General features: G+C 41.5%; 1 protein-coding gene across 25 annotated transcripts in view; it reads right to left on the reverse strand.

Moving 5' to 3' along the window:
* The window catches only part of CALD1 (caldesmon 1), a 236,987-nt gene that overhangs the window by 31,734 nt on the left and 185,919 nt on the right, over positions 1 to 19,334 (reverse strand). For 15 of the 25 annotated variants that reach the window (XM_038383182.2, XM_038383090.2, XM_038383081.2 and 12 more), the window contains 3 exons: positions 3,893 to 4,039; positions 869 to 2,126; positions 128 to 211 (listed from right to left, as the gene is read on the reverse strand). In XM_038383182.2, the coding sequence (XP_038239110.1) occupies positions 128 to 211; positions 869 to 2,126; positions 3,893 to 4,039 (1,489 nt within the window). The remainder of the gene's footprint in view (positions 1 to 127; positions 212 to 868; positions 2,127 to 3,892; positions 4,040 to 19,334) is intronic. The other 10 variants (XM_038383167.2, XM_038383144.2, XM_038383133.2 and 7 more) reach the window with 3 other exon arrangements.

Genomic DNA, 19,334 nt, shown 5'->3' on the forward strand with positions numbered 1-19,334 from the left:
GTGCTTAACGTGAAGCATGTGCTTAAGCGTTTTGCTGATTCAGGCCTTTACACTAAGGGCCCATGCTGAATTTGTTTAAATTCCTGAACATTTCCTTATAGCATCAATTTTTGTAGATCATAATTACCTGCTGTTTTTTGAAGGCGGGTTGAAGTTTCTCGTCTGGCAACTTTTCCTTTTTAGCTTCCACTTTAACCTCTTTTTCTTCCCCCTTTTTATTTTTAAGATGAAAATGTCATTCTACAACAAGCCCTGTCCACTCCCATTTGCCAAAGCTGTGCTCACATACCCGTCTTGTGCTGCCGTGCCCACATCTCCTCCGTGTGCAGCTGTGCTTGCTCTTCCCCTCGCAAGGGACTGTGCTCCCACACCCACTCCGGACTTTTGTGCTTACTTCTCCCTTGCGTGCCACTGTGTTCACCTATCCCAGCAGAGAGAGCCCCCAGCTGTGCTTGCTTCAAACAACATACATTTACAGTCAGCGTCCTTCACACAGTTTCCCAGGTGCCCACATATCTCCTGTGTCGAATTGTGCTTTTCCATCCCTCAGGTGTTACTGCCCTAGGTTGGCTTAAAGCAACAGGAAAAGGCAGCGTTAAATTGTGCAGAGATCTTGACATGCAAGGTTTTCCTTTGCAGGATCTCAGAGCCAGGGTGGGGAAGTGTAAGTGTATCATGCATTCACATTATTGATAAGTAGAAGCAAAAAGCTTTAGTAAAAAGGAAAGCAAATATTGATGGAACAGAGAGTTAGTAGTTTAAACACAGGGACAGAATTGTGAGTAAATTCCAGTCCAATTTTTTTTTCTTGCATTACATTTCTCACAAATCACAGGCATCATCCATTGGTGCAAAATGTTTACTGTACCTGTTTTCTTAGGGAGACTGTTTGAGGTTTTTCCTCTTGCACCTTCTTCCCTTTTACCTGTTTTTCTTCTATTTTCTTCTCTTTTACCTGTTTATCTTCTACTTTTTTGTCTTCAATTTTTTTATCTTCTACCTTTTGTTTTGCCTTTAATTTCTCCTCTTCTAGCTTAGCCTTTTCTTCAGCTGCTCTCTTCTTCTCCTCTGCCTTAGCCCTCTCCCTTTCTTCTGCTTTCTTCTTCTCCTCTGCCTTAGCCCTCTCCCTTTCTTCTGCTTTCTTCTTCTCCTCTGCCTTAGCCTTCTCCCTTTCTTCAGCTTTCTTCTTCTCCTCTGCCTTAGCCCTCTCCCTCTCTTCTGCTTTCTTCTTCTCCTCTGCCTTAGCCCTCTCCCTCTCTTCTGCTTTCTTCTTCTCCTCTGCCTTAGCCCTCTCCCTTTCTTCAGCTGCCCTTTGCTCTTCTGCCTGAATCCTCTCCCTCTCTTCTGCCTCAATCCTTTCTTTTTCCTGGGCTGCTCTTTTCTCTTCTGCTTCAATTCTCGCTCTTTCTTCAGCTTTTTTTTGTTCCTCTGCCTTAACCCTCTCCCTCTCTTCTGCCTCAAGCCTTTCCCTTTCCTCTGTTCTCTTCTTTTCTTCCTTAGTCTTTTCCTCTTCTTCATTCCTAAGCTTCTCATGATCTAGAACTAAAGTTAGATTTATGGCCTCCACTCCTGCCCTGGGCTCCCCTACCAGTGGGACACTCGTATCATTCTCTGCTTTGTGTTTCTCTACATTGACATCTAGGGTTTTTACTTCTAATACCACCGGTCCCTCTTCTTTGTCTATTGTTTTCTTTTCTAATGTTACTTCTACCTGATTTTCCTCTATGGTTCTCTGCTCTGCCTTTTCCTCCTGCACCTCCTCCTTATCCTTTTCTTCTTTCTTTTCTTCTTCTTCATCTTGCCTCCAGTTGTTCCTCTGGTACGATGTAGTGACAGTTTCAGCTTCATCAATCTCATAACGTCCTCGGCGGGTTTCAATCTTTTCCTCTTTCCCCATGGTCTCATTTTCTTCTACATTGTTTATCTCTCTCCCACTTGGTAGTGACAAGCTCTCATCTGTGACTGTTGGGTCAAACTCCTTTTGACGGTCCAGGGCTTCCTGGAGACGCTTTTGGCGTCTTTCCTCCCTTCTTGCCAATCTCTCCAAGAATGCAGCATCGTCTTCCCCTTCCCCTTGAGTGTTTGTTAGTGTTGTTGTAGAACGTTTGGTCTCCTCTTCTGCCACACTGTACAGAAGTGACAACTTTGCATTAATCAAGTACCATAACAAAGCATTTTCTTAGTTATTTTCCAGAAATAGAATACATTAAAATTATCACATGGCTCTAGAATGGGATAGGTTAGATACTTTAAAGATTTATCAAGACCATGCTAGGGATAATTATGGAATTTCTGCCTTTTATGAATTTGGTGTTTCATAATAATGATAACTGAGAAAGCTTTTCCTCCAGGCTCCTGAGTAGGGATCTATCCCACACGTATTGAAGTCAATGGGAGACTTTCCATTGACTTCTGTAGGCATTAGATTGGTCCCTAGAGCCTTGGAACAACTGAATTAGAGACAGCCCTGCGGAATATTTGGAAATGTTTTGTTTGTTCTGTGGAGACCTTCATCTTGGCTTGATGCGTTCAATAAAGCTGCTACCTCTTTCCCTTAACATGAAGTCTCATTAATTAAAAGCTCTTAATATAGGACCAAAATCTGAGGTCCTTACTCAAGCAAAACACACAGGGTACTTCAATGGGAACATCTCTACTAATAGGAAGGTGGCTGTTTCTTTCCAGTGATGGTATAAGGATCCATGGGACTAGAACCCAAGTCCCCAGAGCCTGGGACAGCTGACATTGCCACATTCCCATTGGGAGGCATACAGCACCCTATCCAAGGAGCACTATCTAGAGTGACATCACATTGCAGACCTCTGATTGGCAAAGCACACTATTTAACCTTGGAGGGTGGCCCAGGAAATTATCTGGGCAACAACATGGATTTTTGGTCAGCTGTGACTTAGGACAGCACCTTGCTTCCTGATCTCCAGTCTCTGACCCCAGCCTGAGCCTGACCCTAACTCTGCCTCCTGATTCCATCCTGGTACTACCTCTGGTCTCCGATCCCAGCCTGACTCTGACTCTTGCTTACCAATCCCAGCTCTAGTGATTACTCAGGTCCCTGCTCACTGACTCTGCCTCGGGGCCATCCTTGGCTGGTGGCCACGAGCCCAGCTGTGACAGCTAGGCATGCCCACCTATGCCCCAGTTCTGTACAAATGCCCTCTGCTGAGACTGCCTGCAAGTGGGGGAACAATTAGTGAAAAAAACAACAATTGTGATACGGACACTGGTCCACCAGGAAGTGGAGTGAGTCCACCAACCTAATTTCATACATGCCATTGACTTGCCTCGGTACCAGTACTGGATTCCATTGCCAGTCCCCCGAGGGATCTAGGCTCCTTCAAACATCTGTGGTATTCTTCTTCTTCTATATTAATCTTTTCCCTTTCCAGATGTTTTTGCTTTGCACAGGAAAATGGTGAGCATCAATGAACAAGAACATAGCTATTTTCCCAACTTTCCCCTGCTCAGTAAGTAGGGCATGGGAGCTAGTGGAGGTGAATTTCAGATTGAGGTCTAGATTTGACTTATCAGCTTGATGCCATAATGAATATTAATGATTCCTGAAAAGGTTATGAACAAACATCTTATTATAATTGTAGGTTTGCTGGAATTTTATTTATTTACAAAGATATTCTCGAATGACAGAAATACTTAGGGTCCAATTCTTCCACCTTTGCTCACAATGAGTAGTAACTTAATCTCTAAGCAGTTTCTTTGACACCAGTGGGACTTCTCACAGGGTAAGGTCTAATTCAGAGTAAGATCGGCAGAATCTGAATTTTAATTTCTAAAACTTGAAGTATATGCTCTAAATATTTCGATTTCCTGTACTGAAAACTCCACCAATTCATCTATACACAACCATGTAGAAGCTTACTTGTTCTGGGCATTAACTTCTGGTTTCTCTGTCACTTGTCCTGTTAGATCATCTTCTTCCTTTTGCCGCAGCCTCTCCTGTCGAGCCCGTCGACGGCGTTCTCTGGCGGCTTCTTCCTCATCATCATCATTTCTTTGATAGGCTAGTCTGCAATGCATCATTTGAAAGGGGTTAATAAAGATAAGATCATATATATTCATATGTTTTATAAATGATTTGTGCAATATCAAATACACCTTCAGTAGTGCTAAGCATGTGATTTAAAGGGACATTGTCAAATACAGAAGTTTATGCCAAATTTGACTTTGCTTTTTCAATTATTCCTCTCTTTGACATCACATCTCCAGATCAGACCACCATAGTGTAGACATGAGGCTGAAAGCCCAGTGTGTTCATCTCCCCTAGAAGATTACTGCAATGAAATTCATCCTGACTGAAAGGGACGCAAAATATAAGTGAAGTAATTTGACTGCCTGCAAGGATCTGGAAGGATCTTTTCTCCTACGTCCATCACTGCACAACGGGCTGTGAAAAATGAGTGGGTGGAGGAAGGGATGACTTCTTCAGAAACATTATGAATTAGCCACTGCTGGAAGCAGAATATTGTCCCTGATTAAACCATTGGCCTAATCTGTTTTGGCATATGTTAGCTTCCTCTCAGTCTTACTCTTTGTGAAAGCATAGCAGCAGTGCAAGCTTCTCCCCATGTCCCTCTTACCAACACTGTGCCTCAGCAAAGGCTTGTTGTTCTCCTCTGGACTCTCTGTAATTTGTCCACATCCTTCCTAAAGTGTGGCACCCAGAACTGGACACAATACTGCAGCCGAGGTCCCACCAGTGCCAAGCAGAGTGAGACAGTTACTCTCATATGGGTTCCTCATATGACACTCCTGTTGTTACACACTAGCATGATATTAGCCTTTTTTGCAACTGCATCACATTCTTGACTCATGTTCAATTTGTCATCTACTATTACCCCAAGATCCTTTTCAGCAGTACAGCCACCCAAGCAGTTATTTCCCATTTTGTAGTTGTGGATTTGATTTTTTTTCCTATGTGAAACACTTTGCTTGTTTAGTCTAGAGAATAGAAGACTGAGGAGAGTCATGATAAGTTTTCAAATATGTGAAGGGCTGTTATAAAGAGGATGATGATCAATTGTTCTCCATGTCCACTGAGGGTAGGACAAGAAATAAATTGCTAAGTTTACAGCAAGGGAGATTTAAGATAGCTATTAGGAAACCCTTTCTAACTATAAGGATGGTTAAGCACTGGAACTGGCTCCCAAAGGAGGTTGTGGAATCCCCATCACTGGAGGATTTTAAGAACAGGTTAGACAAAACACCTGTCAGGGATGGTCTAGGTATATTTGGTCCTACCTGAGCACAGGGACTTGACTAGATGACCTCTTTAGGTCCCTTCCAGCCCTACATTTCTATGATTCATGCCCCCCTCTCCACAAGAGCTTTTAACTTTTCCTTTTCATTGAAAGTCCGCATCACAGAAAGTGAAGGGTGTCAGCAGAATGGCCACAAATCATGGCAAGGTTGGGAAGAGAGTTCAAAGCAGAAGAGAAGGGGCAGGGAAAACAGAAAAAAAAGCCATTGTCATTTGCCATTAATTTTAAGGAGTACCAACTATTCATTTAGTTCTAAAATAGAAAGCAAGTGAAAGCAATTAACTATGTTCCTGGAGGCAGACTCTCCCTGAGATACAAATACACTGAATAAACTGATTGCAGAAGGACCACTTAATAATGAAAGACTCTGGCCGCAAGGAGCCTTACATCTTTTTAGTCCTGTCAGAACTCCAGCTGTGAGAACTATCTCTTATGGCTCTGACAATACTTTGACAAAGGAGTTCTGTGTTTAGCCTCTGGCAGCTGGGCAATGAGCATGGGTGAGTCAATTTCCACCAGACCTTGTTTGTTGGATGTCTAAACCATGACCCTAAAAGATGATGAAGTTGTTTACTCTTCCTTCTATACACAAACAGAAGGCTCAAACACAGCAAAGTGAAGAAACCCCCGTATGCCCTTTTTGAAAAAAACCAATCTGCCCGAAAGTTAAAAAGGAAACCAAAATATCCTTAACCTGCGACATATGCCGATGAGGGTAAAACTTATGTTTCCTGTTCTTAGGCCCCTATAATATAAATAATGAGTAAAACCTCGCAAAAGCTGGTAATATCCCTCAAAGTGGTAGTAACTCTTTTAACTGCACCTAGTGTATATGTTATACCAAAAGCTTGCCTACAGTATATAGGTACATGCATGAAAACAATACTATTATCAGATATCAGACACTACACGTAGAGATTAACTTTAATGTTGGCATATGTGTGAATTCATTACTTTTCCTCAATATTTGATTAGTAGATGCAATAGCAATAATTACTAATAGTATCCTAGTTTTCTGTAGCGTATTTTATCCAGAAATGTCCCGAATTACTTTCTAGGCTGTTTCTCAATGGGCTACTTCACTCATCTCAGAAATGCAACTATTTCTGGAATAAAACACAGCAGTCTTTACGAACCAGTCAAACTGTGAAAAAGTTAAGATAGGAGGAAAAGCTCCTCCAGTTGAAAATGCAGGAGGGAATAGGTAGGCACAATATAATTAGCACCCTTGGTATTAAGAAAATTTCTCCAGAATCCTTTACGGGATAGATTTTCAACTTGGATGCTCAGCTCCCATTGACTTTCAAAGAGAGTTAGGCAATAGGGAAAGCAATGGGAGTAAGACACCTAAGTGTCATTTGTGTGCTTGACAATCTATTCATCCGACTATAAAGCGCCTTCTCCCACTCCTACCTCTCATATCTTTTTCCACACTGTTCTGTATTCATGAAATGCCATCCATATTCAGCCATAGGTACTGGAACTAGCGGTGCTGCTGCACCCCCAAGCTTGAAGTGGTTTCCATCATATACAGGGTTCAGTTTGGCTCAATGGCTCTCAGCATCCCCCACCATACAAAAGTGTTACAGTGCCCCTGTATTCAGTTCACAAATACTACTATCCTTGCCTCAGTCAAATCCCTCCTAATATCTCTCTTCCTCCCTGATGCCTGAAAAAGCAACTAAGGGTATGTCTATACTGCAATGTAAGCCCAGGGTTAGTGGGACTTCTGTCAGATGACTCATGTTAGGGAAGCCTGGGCTTGTGTGTCTATACCGTATTTTAACTCTATGCTAAGACTTTTCTAACCTATGTTTGAACCTAGGCTCTGGCATCCTCACTGCAATGCACCGAACTAAGTCAAAGTAACCATATCCCAGAGTCCCAAGTGGCTCCTCCCCGAAATGTGGCCGTTTTAACCCTAGGATCATGGTGCACTGTGGGAAAACTTTACTGCCCACCTTGCACATTACCAGAAAGCACCTCATTTTGCAAAAGGTTTGATCGGTTCGTTATCCATTGCAAACTCAGGACGCTCTCTGAGAGTGTTCTTGCAGATCGGTGATCAGAAGAGAATGGGACAACGCAGACCTGAGCTGCTGCAGTTGGCAAAGGGGTGTGTGCCTGTGGCTTCTGTTTTCGGTAGAGTGGATTGCAGATTGTTGGGATAGAGAGAGGACTAAAGAAGTCGTCCCATGAAATTGTGGGATACTTCTGGCTGATTCCAAGTCAAGCGAGCCTGCGTCTGGACTGCAAAGCAATAGTTTAACTCAAGTTTGGACCCTCCAGCCCTGCAGAGCTGTGGGACCCTGGGTGTGAGCCCTGGGTTAGCACAATTGTAGTGTAGATGCAAGGGAGGTTAGGCTTGAGTCTGGCCTTACGCTGCAGTTTACCATTAAAAGTATATAAACATCTCCAGTGGAACCACCAATACATGCACCCACTGTACATGAGTAACTACGTACTCACTGATGTGATGTGACTACAGTAACCCATGTCCTTCATCACTCTCTCTCCCACACTGTTTGTTCCTCTCACTAGTTGCATCACATCTAAAATTAGACTGGAAGCTCTTTAGGGTGAAAACCCTGTCTTTGCATTTATGCTGTCAATCATCTAGCACACTTTTAATACAATAGTAAATAACAAAATAAAGAGGCCCAGACCTCAGTTCTACATATCTGGGAAAGGGCTATTTGATAACCATAATAACCTTTGTTACTTCTCTATAATCCACACTTGGGGAGCTGTTTTGATATGCTGAATCCACACAAACCGCACTTAACCAACCTTACATCCACTTGTCACGTTCTGCATAAGTGTTTCTTTCCAGGTAAGTCTCTGTATTCCGTTAGCTACTCTCCTATATTAAGCAGTGAAAAAACAGCTTGCACTCAACAGGTACTCCACACTTTCTGACACCTGATACATCTTATTAAACATTCAGATGAAAGGAAGATGGCTGGAAACTGCCTCCTGCCTCTCGACCAAAGATGACGAGCTCTTTATTCAAGTGATGATAGGAAAAGAGCAGAAAATTGGCTGCTTCTTTGATTACATTCTCTATGCTTATGACACGAAAAATAAATTGTAATCTGTGATCATTCAGCTGTGTCAAAGTCCTGAAGTGTGTTAACGTAGCTTTCTTGTTAATCATTAGTAATAAGACCCTATTACTATTATAATACCTTATTACGGTGTGTGTGGAATACTGGAAACCAAAAATTCCATTTGCCCCACAGGATATTTCCTACTCTACAATGTGGATTCTATTGATTAACGCTGAGTTCCTGCAAAAACAGACATTTGTCCCTGCAGAACAGGTGGAATAATTTTTAAACCTCCAGAGGTGAAATTCTGGCCCCATTGAAATCAAAGGAAAAACTCCCATTGACTTCAATAGATCCAAGGTGTCATCATAGGACTTTATATGACATATCTGTAGACTAGAGCTGTGTGTGAAACTCGTGGTTTTGGTTTATACAGGCTCCCACAAACTTTCTCAGGTTTTGGTTCATAAAGATTCTGTACCCTCTGCATTTTATTTTGAGTTTGGGATTTGAACGAAGCTAAAATACTGAAGGGGAATCTCAGCCAAGGTTAGAATGCTTTTGTGCCATATCCATTCAATACCATCAGGCTTCAGTTGGTTTCCACTTGGAACCACAAATTAACTCAAACCTCAAACTCATCCCAGGCTTTCTGGTTTAGAGTTTCTTTAAAAAATGTTGCCCAGCTCTCGTATGTTATATTACTATTATTACTTGTATTTATCTATTTTATGGTAGCACTGAAATGTCCCAATCAAAATGGGAGGCCCACTGTAGCAGGCATTGTACAAACATAGGAAGACATGGTCACTGCCCTAAAAGGAATTTACGGGCTTATTTAATATAATATGCAATTAAAGAAGAGGAGGGAATGTGGGGAATTCATCAAGGAATGGAAGGGGAGGCAGAAGAAGGTTGCAATGAAAACATATAGTTCCATTGATTATTTATAAGCTGAACCTGATGGTTCTAAATCCTTACGGGGTTATTATTTAAACTATATTAATAAATATCAGCAATCGCCTAACCCAGCTTGTCACGAACCTCATTCAGTGATTGGCAAAAGCAGGAAAATAGGTGTCTTAATTGCAGAGATTGCCAAGGAATCCAGATGTGATTGGGAAGTGTCTAACTTAAGCTGGTCTCATCACTCCATTAGAGAGAGGAAACCGAGAATGAAAGAGAAACCTGTGGGTCTGAGCAGAGATTCTGGTTGCAGGGAGCCAGAGGGGTGCAAACAATTTCAAAACAAAGCTCTCAGCCCCAAGCTTTCTGAATTTTTGTAAATGGTCCAGCTTCCCTCCCTCCAGCATGTCCCCCATATACTAGTAAGCCTTTTTCTCTTCTCCTTGAAAATACCGCCACAGGTGGAAATAGCATGCTCATTCTACCAACCAATGCACACTGAACCAGCTGCACAAACATGCACGACTGTAGGCTTAAATAAAATTTTCTATTGCACATGTCCAGTAAGCTATTTTCAAATGGCTATAATTTTGTTATCTTGAAACATTTTATAGTTTGGGTCCTGCACATCTTGGAGACTGCTTTCTCTGTGTGTGTTCCATCAGGGGGAATGAGATCAGACAGTGTATACATCCAGCTACTGTACTGGTATGTGTGCTATCTGCATAGCTTATTTCTAAGGCATGTAGAAAGTTAGTATCTAAACACCAAGACAATGGATCAGTAGATCTGTACGGCTGGAGGCTGGTGCCAGAGGAGGGACTTCAGTAGAAGACCCTTGATACCAGCCTTCATTCACAAACTGGGTCCATCAGAGCTGAGTTAGTTAGCCTTTAGTGCTCATTGAAAGGCCTGTCTATTTACTCAGGCTCTTCCTGAGGGGATGGGTGGAGTGAGGATGGACCTGTTATTATACAGGTTGGGGAGTTCCCTTTGTGTTATTGTTACAGTTGCCAACAGTCCTTTACTACAGGGGACACCTCTTATTTTATCATCTCTGTACAACAAGATCAGGAGTTGCTGAATGCTGCAAAAAGTAGCAAGAAATATCCCTGGCAAATGTAGTTGAGTACTGCTTATTAATTATTATTGTAATAATTAATAATATCTCAAGAAGGGGTGGGGAGGAAATGCTAAGAAAAAAGTCCTTTATTTTTAAATACGTTGGCAACCCTAGTTATTGTTGATATTCTGTCAATTTATAGTTACTACTGCATATGCTTCTAATGTTTTATTGTGCAAATACTTTGTATTGTGATAGACACACTTCAAAACTATGAGTATAAACAAATACAATCCATTTTTTTTTCCAAATCTAGAAAAGGCACAAGTTGCCACAGAGAGTTACATTTATGTCAAGTTTCATGTTTCAAACTTCAGCTGTTTTGCTCACGCCTTACCTAAAAAGTGTGGTTACATTTTTTTTTTATTACTGGAAACATTTTATTTTTTCCTCTTACTCCATCATACTCAAAAACAGTTGCAGGGATTCTGCTCAAACTTGTTAAAAAAAAAAAAGATTCACCTTTGTGTATGGACCTAGCACAGAAATGTTACTGTTTAAGAGAGACATGTGTAAGTGAAAGCAGGAGGTTATAGTGGAAACTCAGAATCATGATTATAGTGATCCTGGCTTAGCCAGCATAATTATCTGTATGTGCATTAATTTTAGTACTTAATAATAAGATCTTTATGGCTTATGCTTTTGAATTTGACTCACAGGAATTTGTTTCTCACATCTGATTTAGCAGAGAAAATAATAAAGAGAACCATTGGTGGGCCATTAAAGTCAGACAAATTCAAATGAGAAATAAGGCACAAATTTTCAACAGTGAACGTGATTAACCATTGGAACAAACTATCAAGGGAAGTGGTGGATGTGACAGGTTGGATCAGAGAAATCCCCTTGGGAGAGAAACCCCCTTGGGGCTGCCAACTGATGTGCTGAGACTACTTCTGAGCCCATTTTCCCTGTCAGCTTGGGACTTCAGAACCCTACCTTGTTTGAGCCAAACATGCTAGCCTGCTGCAAACAGACCCAGGTCTGAACTATGTCCCACAATCTGCAGGCTTAACTGAAAACAGCTTAAGAAGTGTTCCTGTCTCCAACACTCAGATGCCCAGCTCCCAATGGTGTCCAAACCCTAAATAAATCTGTTTTACCCTGTAAAAAGCATATACAGGGTAAACTCATAAATTGTTCCCCCTCTATAACACTGAGAGAGATATGCACAGCTGTTTCCCCGCCCCCTCCCCCACCCAGGTATTAATACATACTCTGGGTTAATTAATAAGTAAAAAGTGATTTTATTAAATACACAAAATAGGATTTAAGTGGTTCCAAGTAGTAGCAGACAGAACAAAGTGAATTACCAAGCAAAATAAAATAAAACACGCAAGTTTAAACCTAATACAGTAAGAAAACTGAATACAGATAGAAGCTTATTGAAACATCTCTGAGGGAAGATTTTATCGCAGACTGTATGCCTTCCTAGTCTGGGCACAATTCTTTCCCCTGGTACAGTCCTTGTTCCAGCTCAGGTGGTAGCTAAGGGATCTCTTATGATTGCAGCCCCCTTTGTTCTGTTTCACCCCCTTATATATCTTTTGCACAAGGTGGGAATCTTTTGTCTCTCTGGGTCCGCACCCCTCCTTCTAAATAGAAAAGCACCAGGTTTAAGATGGATTTCAGTACCAGGTGACATGGTCACATGTCCTGAGAGAGCCCAAGCCTTCATTCCTCCCAGCCTGACTCACAGGAAGGCCTGCAAGCAAACAGAGCTATCCACAGTCAATTGTCCTGGTTGATGGTAGCCATCAAGATTCCAAACCGCCATTAATGGCCCACACTTTGCATAACTACAATAGGACCGTAGAGTTATATTTCATATTTCTAGTTTCAGATACAAGAGTGATACATTTATACAAATAGGATGACCACACTCAGTAGATTATAAGCTTTGCAATGATACCTTACAAGAGACTTTTTGCATGAAGCATATTCTAGTTATGTTATATTCACACTCATTAGCATATTTTCCTAAAATCAAATAGAGTGCAACATCCCAGTGGATTTTCCATCCCTCACTGTCTTCATATCAAGACTGGATGCCTTTCCTGAATTTTTGGGATCATACTATGCCCTGCGACATACAGGAGGTGAAACTAAATGAACACCCTTCTGGCCTTAAAAACTATGAATCTCCTGTCATTGACAAGACTTTGCCTTTTTGTTTCTCCAATACCCCTGCTGTTTCTCATGTATTTTTGGTCTTTTCGTCAACAATTTCTTAGCTATTTCAAAGATCTTCCTAGAGGACATATTGTGGGTGGGCTAACTACATACGTATTCCATCAGTGCAGCTCTTCAGGGGCAATGAAAAGCATGGCAAACCTTTACATACGGTGGTCTCACCTGTGTCTTCTGCACAACTGCAGCTTTTCTTATTCCTGATGTGCTTATTCACTTTGTGTAGCCTCACTGATTTTAAAGGCATTATTTTCACTAAGTAGAGATATGTATTCAATATGAGTAAGGGAATCAGCATCTGGCCCTAAGTATTTTTCTTTCAGTCTTTACATCCTGAATATCCTGCTTTTCCTTATCATTCCTACTTTTGCTGATTTTAGGCATCAATATGAAACACTGGCAATGTTAAATAGGGTATACTACAGCAATAAATGAAAGCTCATACTAAGCCAGATGCTCCTCTCTTTATATCAGTTGAGGATCTAGCCCCTTGCATTTTCCTCTGAGAGAAAAGATAAGTATGGGAAAGAAAATTTCCTTCTGACCGATCAGCTTGTATCTATCATTCTTTGAGGTTTGTTCCCCTTTGATGTGGTAGCGCATTAAACCCTTGCTCTTAACTAAGGAACGAACAGATTCATTCATCCGTTTAAGGGAATCTGCAAAAAGTGGAAGCAGAATGTTTCACATTTCGGCACAAGGTATAAAAAAGTGATCAGCAGACCAATGATCACAGGGGAAAGTGATTCCGTATTAAAGAGAATGCTACTTTACCTAGTCATTCCTGCCTAATAGCGGGAGAAAGGCAAAAGGAGGAACATGTTTGTAGGTAAGCATTGTATGCTCAGAACTGTGCTTAAGTCCCTGGGATAGATCCTGCCTTCCAAAATCAGAGGCCTCCATTGAAATGTGGCCCTCAGTTTTTCCCAGTAATTTGGCATATCCAGCACCCTTTTCACCCCCACAGTTCCCTGGTTCATGATGACACAATTGTTTTGTTTTTAGATCCACGTCCTAAAACCCAGACCTTGCAGTTGAAGCCAGCATATCATATCACTGCCTTATTGTGTACAAAGGCAAAATGACTCATGCATGCCCCTGTTTTTTTTTTCATGGCAGAAAACTGATGATCTGTTTCATAATGTGAAATGCAAGCAGATTCTCTGACCACATCCAAATAGTTCTGGAAATTGCCTCTGAGTACCTCAGCACAAATCGCATGCAGGGCTGTAAACATAAAGAGTAAAAACCTTCAGCTACTGAAATAATGTCAACTTTGCCTCCAACATATATTATATGCAGATAAAAGGGTTTGTTGGAAGTGTCCCAGTAAAGTTTGTAATTCTCTCAACATGTGGAGTCTATAATGGTTTGCAGTTTCACTTCATCCACAATAGATGAGCAATGTCCAGTATTAAACCTGTTTTAATTCAGAGGCTTTAAGAAAAAGAAAAAACGGTAACCGAGAAGAAAACAATAATTAGCCAAGTTTCTTATGGGCTTTGAACCACTGACTGTTAGTCTATGACTGCTTTCCCTAAAGCTTAGTGGAATTCACTCAGAAATCAGTTTGCCCTACATATGGGCCATTCAAAGAAGTGCACATAACAAGATTTATAGCTTGAATGTCAAAGGAAGACAGTAAAAATTAATCTCTGCATCTGTGCATGCCATTGTGATCATTGCTGTATTTGTTGCTACTGTAGCAAATTGCTTTCTATTCTATGTGACCACCTCTACTTTTTTGTGGTTTATTACAAATGTCATATTCCGAACCACAATAGGCCAAATCCTTACTCAGTCCTTTTCAAGCAACATGACCATTGAAAATAATGGGCTTTTAGCCTGAGTAAGACATGACATCAGGATTTGCTTCAGAATTGCTGTAAACGAAATCATGAACTTTCCTCTCACTGCGGGTATGTGCAATGGGGCACTGAATCAGGCTGGGGTCTCTAGGCATGACTGTAACATAAATAAATAATAAATGAAGCTGTAACTCACTTTTTACTGATTTCTTACTCGGCCTAAACTCCAAGTGAAGTCACCAGGATGTTTGCTTGAGTAAGGAAGACTGAATGAAAAAGCAAGCAAAGATTTCAGGATTCTGCCTGTACAGTACTTTTGTAATTTAAGAAAAGATTCCTTGAGTTTTATTTTTTTATGAAATAGTAGATTGGGAGAGTGAAACTTTTGAATGTGGTTTTATTTTTACTAATTTACCTTGCCACCGTTGCTAATTATCAGAAATATTTAAGCTGAAAAAAAGTTTTTGTTGCTACAAGCCTATTTTCAGAACCCTTCAATCAACCACGATGCTGAGTTCAGCAGAGGTGCAATCACGTAGGAAAAACTGGTGGGGGGGATTGGAGTGAAAGCACACGATGAGGTCTGCAGTCTTTCTGAAGGAAAAATCATTGGGATAGTAACAAATTAGAGGGCACATGCCCATTTTCCACCCTCAGTCAGCATTTACACTTATGAAATTCTGGAAATTTCCATTAAAACAGACTGCAGGATCACACACAGGGTTGTTCCTCTGCTACAGGCTGGGGCAGAAAGTGAAACAGGATTGCGACTAGGAAGCAGAGCCCAGATCCACAAAGATACTCAGCACCTAAACCCCAGATTTAGAAGGCTAAATCTGGGTTTAAGGTATCTAAATCCCAGTTTTGGCTCCACTGTGAGGAACAAAACTCCCGTCGAATGCTGTAGGCACCTAAACTCACTCAGTGCCTAAATGTTCAGAATAAAAATTCCCTCTGGGCCTAAGTGTCTGCCTCTAGGCATGCACATTGCTGCCTCCCTCCCGCTTAAACTCCAGCAATAAACTATGGGAAGATACACATTCAGCTACCTAAATCATGGTCAGGGCCCAATCCAGTAGGGGTGCTTAAAGGCCACCTAGCAGGACCCATCCAAATTCAAAATCTGGCAGGAGGTGGAGGTGTGCCCACATTATAACTTTTAGTCCAGTGATTACAGCACTCACCTGGTTTGTGGAGACCCAGGTTCAATTCTTCCCTCTGCCTTGGGGTGAGTGGGGAGAAAGGATTTGAACAGGGATCTCCCACTGCTCAGGAAGGTACTTTAACTACTGAACTAAAAGTAGTAAGTTGGGCACCACCAGCACCTCCTGCCATTTTGTGTGGAGTGATGCAGGTGCCTGACTCATTCCCACAAATAACGCCTTAGGCGCCCAAGCTGCCTGACTCGAGGTCGCAGGTTCCCATTCTGGATCCCTGGATCGCTAAGTAGAAATAGGCACCTCCCTGCAGGACTTAGGTGCCTATCTCCATGAGAAGGCCAGGACTTAGCATACACCCCTCTTGTCAGCATCTTCCACTGGCTAGCTTAGATGGCTCCCACCTAGAGTACTGGCTTTTGTGGATCACATTCTAAAGCACTTATCTCTCCCCATTCATTGTATAGGGGCCTAGGCACCTATAGAATCACAGAATCATAGAATATTAGGGTTGGAAGGGACCTCAGGAGGTCATCTAGTCCAACCCCCTGCTTAAAGCAGGACCAATCTCCAACTAAATCATCCCAGCAAGGGCTTTGTCAAGCCTGACCGTAAAAACCTCAAAGGAAGGAGATTCCACCACCTCCCTAGATAACGCATTCCAGTGCTTCACCACCCTCCTAGTGAAAATTTTTTTCCTAATATCCAACCTAAACCTCCCCCACTGCAACTTAAGACCATTATTCCTTGTTCTGTCAGGCTTACTAACTCAGGCTTTGTGGATCACAGTGTGTTCCTCTATTTTCTAGGAGCTTAAAAGTTAGGCATCATGATGTTCAGAGTTGCAACACCTCAGTCCCTTTGTGGATCAAGCTCCTATTGAAACACAAGTGTCTGAAATCATTGCAGAAGGGATAGCTTACAATTACTGACCAACTGAAATGATTTCTGTACAAATGTTCTGCTCTCATCAAGTCTTTCCTGATATCCAAGCTTTTCTTTAAATACAAGCAAGGAGGAGAATTTCATTGAATTAAACCATCCCATCTGCAGCCCAGACACATTAAGCTGTGATCCTATCAGAGCTCACATACTAAACAGGACTGGGCCTTCTCAATGTTGTATTTGAGAAGAAGTACAGCACAGACAGCTTTCCTGGTAATTCAGTAGGTGGAGTTTTTTTCGTATAACTTACCCACCAAGATGTCAGAAGAAGATGCAAGTTATATAAGATATCAATAGCCTCCATTCTACTACAGTTATACCTTAGACTTTCTTACACATAGTAGTAGCATGTAAACAGCCTAAGGGATTGTAACGAGGTGTCTTTACTAGGCCTTTTACAAAAAAACTATGGCCTGGTCTACACTGGTGGGAGAATTGATTTAAGTTATGCAACTTCAGCTACGTGAATAACGCAGCTGAAGTCGATGTACTTAGATCTACTCACCGTGGAGTCTTCTCTGTGGTGAGTCAACTGCTGCCTCTCCCCCTTCGACTCTGCTTGCAACTCTCGCGGCAGTGGAGTTCAGGAGTCGACGGGAGAGTGCTCGGGTGTCGATTTATCGCAGCACAATAAATCAACCCCCGCTGGATCGATCACTGCTCGCCGATTCAGCGGGTAGTATAACCATACCCTTAGTCACTGTACCTACTCCTGGCTCAACTCTGCTGACAGTAGCTCTGGTAACAGATGTAATGCAAACAGGGTTCCAGGTGACCCTTGGTATGTTAAGCACCTAGTCTTATAACTCTGCTCAGAGCAGCATTTACGATTGTGGTGCACAAAGCACAAGTTTCCTCCAGCACATGTGGGAGCTGCATTGGTGGCAGCAGCAATGAGAAATGTAAGCAAAGCTTCACCCGTGTAGGCTAGGCCTAGGTGGTAGCATGGGACTGTAATGGGAATGAGCTTAAACCACTTTATGCTTCATATCTGAATTTTGGCCTGTAATTGCAGTAATTTATTTTTTCAGAAAATGTGGTCTAAATTTATTTTTATTTCTAGTGTTGATAATAATAACCAAAAAAAATCGGATGCACCCATCCAAATTAGCATACAGGAAAGAATATAGGATCCAAGAAATGCAAAAGCTGAGTGCTTATAAATTTAAATGTCTCTCTCCGACCTGGAAACCTAGTACCTGGCCTCTCAACTTCATTTCTTCCTCCACTTTTCATCCTGGTTTCCTATTTGGAAGACTTTTCTGTGCACATGTAAGTCTGACAGTGCTGCACTAGGAAATAGAGAGCTTTCTTAACACACCAATACTTCCATTTCATTTCCTTTGTGAAAAATAAATAGAATTGATGTAATATGCAAGTGCAGCATGTTCGATACAGATAACACACACAAAAAGCTTTGTCAATTTTGAGTTAAGGTTGCTCAAGTTAATTTCCTATCCAAACATGCACTAAAAACAAGGAAATCACCCAGTTAAGACAACGTTAACATCCAGACCAACCTAAATCACTGTTCACCACCCTCACATCACAACACCCAAATGCCCTCATAGACTCCTCAGCTGCACAACAAACTTACAACATATATCCATCCATCATGCACGCAAGCAACCAGGGTGGATGTGACATTTCAGCCAAACATCGCCTTAGAAAGCTGTGAGGTTGCAAAAGTTGTGAATTTTAATAAAAAAAATAAATTTCCCCGTGTTTTGATTGGCTTTGAGCACCTAAAACTTGAAGTGAAGAATGTCACCATTACTCATCAAAAAAGCAAGGGAATTGTGTAGAATATATGTACTCAAACCGCATTTTGTTCAGGATGGTAGGGCTAACACCCCCACTCTTGCCAAAAGTGCCACATGATCTTTAATGACAGGTTTCAGAGTAGCAGCCGTGTTAGTCTGTATTCGCAAAAAGAAAAGGAGTACTTGTGGCACCTTAGAGACTAACAAATGTATTAGAGCATAAGCTTTCGTGAGCTATAGCTCATTTCATCGGATGCATTCAGTCTCTAAGGTGCCACAAGTACTCCTTTTCTTTTTATGATCTTTAATGACTACAAGTGGTCAGGGCCTATTTTTTGTGTAATCTCAAAGATGAGAGTTAATACTGTTTTGGGACCCATGAATAGAAGGACCTAAGGTTCTGAATGATCCCGCTGAGAATATAGGGTGGTGCTGTCTCCTGAAGTAATTTATTATCATTCAGTGCCAGAGGTGTCTCTGAAGACACCCACCACAGTTTCCAGAAATACAGGAAAGTCTGTGCTGCATGAACAATGCATGCAGCATGGTGTTGTTGTTTTTTTACAAAAGGAGTCTGAAGAAATTAACTTTGTCAGACATCACTTCACCACCACCATCATCAAATGAAAATAATCTCTAAAAAAAAATTGCAAAAAGGTGACAACCCCTCTCACATTGCAGCAGACTAAATATTGAAATAAAAGCAGTAGACAATGGGAAAGCAACTGCTCTAAGAAAATGACACACACTGAAACACAGTGGACTGTGAAGTCTTATGTTAATTGAAATAAACCACATTAGGGAAAAAATGGTATTACAAATATGTTCAGAGCTACAACATGCGGTGTGTGGAAAAGAACTAACAAGAATCAGATGTCACAAAGTTTCCCTGAGCTGACAAACACTCTCTGCACAAACACTAGATGGATACTGTGTGTGGAGAATTTGTTTTAAGGAAAACTTATGTCTGTTTTTAAAAAGGACTTCAAAAACAAGCCTCTGTCTCTCATTCATGTACTTAAGAAACTTGTTGGCAGCAGTGCTGGTGATTAGGAGACCATTTCAATGAGACAGTACAGGAATCATGAGCACTGATCCTGTTGT

Source organism: Dermochelys coriacea, chromosome 1 (genome assembly GCF_009764565.3).
Source record: "Dermochelys coriacea isolate rDerCor1 chromosome 1, rDerCor1.pri.v4, whole genome shotgun sequence".
Lineage (NCBI taxonomy): Eukaryota > Metazoa > Chordata > Testudines > Dermochelyidae > Dermochelys > Dermochelys coriacea.